This window comes from Chenopodium quinoa, unplaced genomic scaffold, assembly GCF_001683475.1.
Source record: "Chenopodium quinoa cultivar QQ74 unplaced genomic scaffold, ASM168347v1, whole genome shotgun sequence".
Taxonomy (NCBI): Eukaryota; Viridiplantae; Streptophyta; class Magnoliopsida; order Caryophyllales; family Amaranthaceae; genus Chenopodium; species Chenopodium quinoa.
In genome coordinates this window covers 42839-48108 of record NW_018744883.1, presented here as the reverse complement: position 1 = coordinate 48108, position 5270 = coordinate 42839, and the positions used below count along the sequence as shown (strand labels likewise).

At 39.2% G+C, this 5270-nt stretch overlaps 1 protein-coding gene across 1 annotated transcript; it reads right to left on the bottom strand.

Annotated features, from left to right (window-relative positions):
• Window positions 1–71: 71 nt before the first annotated feature.
• Window positions 72–917, bottom strand: LOC110705885 (eukaryotic peptide chain release factor GTP-binding subunit-like). The gene is made up of 2 exons (XM_021883805.1): window positions 650–917; window positions 72–565 (listed from the first exon to the last, which is right to left on the bottom strand). Exons 1-2 carry the CDS (start codon window positions 915–917, stop codon window positions 72–74), a joined length of 762 nt encoding a protein of 253 aa, XP_021739497.1.
• Between the last annotated feature and the right edge of the window lie 4353 nt (window positions 918–5270).

Genomic DNA, 5270 nt, shown 5'->3' with positions numbered 1-5270 from the left:
GAAAGATGAAGTTGTTTTAGCATATCAATGAATCTCCCAAATTGCTCATCCAATTTGTGTCTCATGAATTTTTATGGGTAAGGGAGCTTGGTTTTCACAATTTCTTTCTCTACTCTCACCTCTCTAGGTGTCTCAACCACAACCTCATCCAATGATGCCCTAACCCCCTCATTCTCAACCAAGGCTTTCTTAGGAATCTCCTTATCCTCACCCTTCCTAGGCAATCTCTCCTCAAGAACCTTACCGCTCCTATTAACAATAGCATTCACGTGTTTCTTGGGATCAAGACCTTGGGAAGGTAAAGAAGAAGGGCTTGCATGATCTTTCAAAGCATTAGCAAGTTGAGAAATTTGATTTTCAAGCATTTTATTGTGGGTCATCATTTCATTGAACTTCTTATCACTAACGGCCATGTATGTGTTCAACAACTTGGTTTGATTCTCAATTATTTCTTCCAAATTGGTCCTAGGTGAAGATGGTTGGGAATAGGAATTTTCTCCTTGAGTCCTTGGAACAAATCCGGGTGGGGGACCTCTTTGAGCATTATTTTGAAAATTGCCCTTCCCTTGATTGCTCCAAGTACCCCTATTTTGATTTTGTCCATAACCTTGATTATGGTTACCACCACCTTGATTATGGTTACCACTACCTTGGTTATTATAGCTACCACGGGAACCTTGGTTCCCTTGGTTTCTATAACCACCACCTTGATTATAGTTGTAAAAATTGCCTTGGTTTTGGTAATTCCTATTCCATTGACCTCTTTGATTATCAAACCTTTGAGCATTATTATTTGACACATAATTCACATGCTCACTCTCATTGTTATCAAACTCATCAACACATTCATTAGGACAATTACTAGAGTCATGATCATACGATCCACATGCATCACAAAACAAACAACCCATAGGCATATTATGTTAAGAGGGAAGGGGTTGAGAATTAGAAGGAGTACCTCTCCCTTTAAATTGGGAGGGAATATTCGTAGCTTGTGATGAAGTAGAAGTGCTCTCCAATTTGGCTTTGATTGCGGTCATCTCCTTTCCCAAGTTTGTCATTTGGGAGGAAAGGTTGTTGATTGCGTTTAGATGGTCTACCGAGTACAATGAAGATTGCTTGCTTGAAGAGTCTTTCTCCCCATCTTGCCAATCTCTATAGTACGTCACCACGTCCTCAATGATGTCCACCACTTCTTCTTCGGTCTTGTTCATGATAGGACCCCCGGCCCCCCATCAAGGCATGACTTGCCTTGGGGACTTAAACCGCCATAGAAGATTTGGACCACTTGGTATGTTGGGTTTCCGTGGTGAGGGCACTCCCTTTGATACTCTTTGTATCTCTCCCATGCTTCGTAAAGGCTTTCATTTGGCCTTTGCTTGAACCCTTGAATCAAGGCTCTTGCCTCCGCCGTCTTCTTTTGAGGGTAAAAACGGGACAAGAAGGCCTTTGTAACATCATCCCATGTTCTCAAGGAATTGGGCTTCACCTCTTTATCTAACCACTCTAAGGATCTTCCTATGAGAGAGAAGGGGAACAACTTGAGGCGTATGAACTCTTGAGAAACTCCGTTGACTTTGATGGTGTTGCAATATATTTCAAATTCTGTAAGATGGTTCAACGGGCTCTCATTCTTAGCCCCACTATATTGCCTCCTCTCAATTAAGGTGATCATGGCCGGCCGAATCTCGAAATCATTTGCCGGTGATGTAGGCGGAGCTATGCAGCCCTCAAACCTATAAGCACCGGGTATTCCTAGCTCCTTCAAGGCCACTCTCGGATTTTCTCCCATGCCTTGCTCTTCTTCAATCTCTTCTTCGCTTGAAGAACTATACCCCAAGGAGAATCGATTAGCTATTCTTCTTCTTGAGAGAGTCCTTTCAATTTCCGGGTCAAAAGGCACAATGGATCGATCACGAGCTCTATGCATGCAAAACTTCAAAGAAAATATTAGTAGCACGGCTACAAGTGTAGCCTAAAGAAACAAAATCTTTTTGTATATATTTTTTCAATTAAAATGAAGTAGACTCAACAACAAAAGCTAAGCACCAATAGCAGTCCCCGGCAACGGCGTCATTTTGACGAGGGGGAAAATTTATGTCGTTATCTACCCTTTCCCCAAGTCAAACAAAATTTGTAAACACCTAACCAACCTTACATGAATATAGGGCAAGTTAAGGGTCGATCCCTAGGGAATGCAATGATGAAAACTAGAGTCTAAGTCAAGCTACCTCAAAGATGGAGTTGATATTATGGTTGGCACTATGGTAAAAAAAAGCAAGTCTAATCAAGTAAAACAAAGGTCTAAACACTAGGGATATGGGTTCCACATGCAAGTTCAATGATAATGCTTGTTTAGAGCTCAATCAATTAATTAAAGTATTGCAATGGACAAACAATAGTAGCAATCAAGAGAGTTCAAATGTTGTCTCCTATAGGCCAATCTAGGTGTCACTATGAAAGGGAAATCAAGAATAATCACAAGCAAACCCAATAAATTAGAGCAACTTTCAATTCGATTGTTCATGTCATTAAGAGTTGCAATGCAATCTAGATTAATCTTATAGGTTGATCACTCCTAGTCTAATCAATCACAAGCAAAACTATGTCAACCAATTTAATTGCAAGAAACCAATCAATCAAATAGAACCAACAGAGATCCTCGCCCGCGGCAGTGAAACCCGCTCCCGCGGCTAATCCCCTGCTCTTAAAGCCTAATTAGGGGGCCGCGTTCACTCTTAATGGAGCGGCCTCTCCATTTTACCCGCGCCCGCGGAGAGCCTGCGGGGCAACCGCGGTAAGTTCCTGCCAAGTTTTGGCAATTTTGAGTAACATGGGCCCGCGCCCGCGGCAAGATGACCCGCGCCCGCGGCCTGATGGATTTGCCTTGGAAACCTCTCTGAGGCCTATCCAAGCCCTCTCTAGCCAAATTATTCTTACTTGCTTGATCATTAAAGTCCCAAATTGAATCCTTTTCCAAAGTGATTCTCACAATACCTACACAAGTACACAAAGAAAGGAAATAAAAAGGAAAAAGAGACAAATAAAGGAAAACACAATAAAAACACGAGAATCATAAAGAAAAGAGGAAAAAGAGAAACTAAAGGGAAATGGACCAAAAATAAGAGAAGAAAGCATGAAAGGGGAAAGAAATAACCCTAAAAGACTACCCTATGAGTTCCATAAATGACACTCATCAAAGGCTAGGTTAGTGGCCAAGGGATTTGCACAGAAAGAAGGTGTTGATTACAATGAGATATTTTCTCCAATGGTAAAGCATACTTCTATTCGGGTGTTATTGAGTCTTGTAGCTCATAGAGATCTTGAGCTTGAACAACTTGATGTGAAGATGGCCTTCTTACACGGTGACTTGGATGAGGAAATCTATATGTATCAACCTGAGGGATTTAAGGTTGAGGATAAAGAGAATCAGGTATGTCGCTTGAGGAAACCACTTTATGGATTAAAACAATCTCCTCGACTATGGTACAAGCGATTTGATTCTTTTAAGTTAAAACAAGGTTTTTCCATAAGTATTACGATTGTTGTGTATACATTCGCAAACTTCGTGGAAGTGATTATATTTATCTCCTATTGTATGTAGACGACATGCTAATTGCTTGAAAAAGCAAGGTGGAGATAGATAGGTCAAAAACTCAACTCGGTGAAGAGTTCGAGACTAAAGACTTGGGCGCTGCAAAAAAAATACTGGGTATGGAGATCAAAAGAGAGAGGTCAAACCAAAAATTGTTCTTGAGCCAAAAAGGCTATATTGAGCGGATTATTGATAGGTTTGGATTGAAAGGTGCTAAGTTAGTGGTGACTCCATTGGCTCCACATTTTAGACTCTCTGGTAAACAATCTCCCACTACAGCGGAAGATAAGGCATACATGGATAATGTACCTTATGCTAGTGCAGTTGGTAGCTTAATGTACGCTATGGTGTATACACGTCCATACATTTCACAAGCATTCAGTGTTGTTAGTAGGTTCATAGCGAACCCAGGTAAAGCACATTGGGAAGCAGTGAAATGGATTTTACGGTACTTGAAAGGTACCACTGACAAAGGCTTATGCTTTGGTGGAGATACATGTCAAATAAGTGGCTTTGTTGACTCGGATTATGCTGGTGATTTAGATAGAAGACGATCTACTACTGGTTATGTGTTTAAAATACATGGTGCTCCGGTTAGTTGGCGATCAATGTTACTGGCTACAGTGGCTCTATCTACGACAGAAGTCGAGTACATGGCAATGGCAGAAGGATTTAAGGAAGCTTTATGGTTGTGGGGACTTCTAGATGATTTGGGGTTGAGACAAGATTGTGTGAATCTGAATTGTGATAGCCAAAGTGCTATTCATTTGGCCAGAAACCAGGTTCATCATGCTCGTACCAAACATATAGATGTAAGGTATAATTTTGTATGAGATGTCATAGAGGAAGGTAGTATTTCTCTTATGAAGGTGCATACAAATGAAAACCCTGCAGACATATTGACCAAAGTTGTCTCAGAAAGTAAGTTCCAACATTGTTTGGAATTGCTCAATATTGTTTCATGGTAGTTACTACATGAAGAAATAAGTGGAACTACGATTAGTTTGATCCCGGTCGAGGGTACGTAGGCAGCCATTGTAAAATGGTGCAACCGGATACGACCTACGCAATTTGTTCGTCCAATATTTGAATGTTTTTCAAATTATGAACGAGGTGGAGATTTGTGAGAAAATTAAGGAACTAATTGGAGGAGAGAAATATAAGGAGGGTAATAGGTACGATTACCTTTTGTTTAGTTTTTTTAATTTGCTAATTAAAAGAAACAATATTAGTGATTGTTAGAGAAATAATCTGAATCATTGTTTAATTAGCATTATATTCATTATAAATATGCAGAATCACAATGTAGAAATAGTTTTTTAAAAAATAATTATTCATTTTTTACGTCAAAGTTTTAGCATTAAGAAAGTTTTTTCTTATATTTATTATTTCCTTCATAGTGGTTATTTGTCTATCCCATATATTGCTTATCTTTATGAGGTATCGGTTTCATATTATCTAGTAGAAGCCACATTTGTGCTGAGAGAGCTCTAACACTTTCTTAGAATGTTTATTAATATCAATTGATTCAAAAAGATTTGTTTTAATGTGTTCAACTTTCATTTGATTTTATTAGTTTCTTTGAATGCATTTGAGTTTCATTAAGTTCAAAAAGGTTTGTTTGAATGTTTGAGTTTAATTTGATTAAAAAAGCTTTGTTTGAATGTGTTTGACT

Bases quoted from the DNA above. Each gene is read 5' to 3' on its own strand.
- LOC110705885 (XM_021883805.1), bottom strand. From the start codon at position 917: ATGCCTATGGGTTGTTTGTTTTGTGATGCATGTGGATCGTATGATCAT. The intron at 566-649 runs GTAGTGGTAACC...GGAGCAATCAAG, and splicing joins TGGTAGCTATAATAACCAAG to GGAAGGGCAATTTTCAAAAT.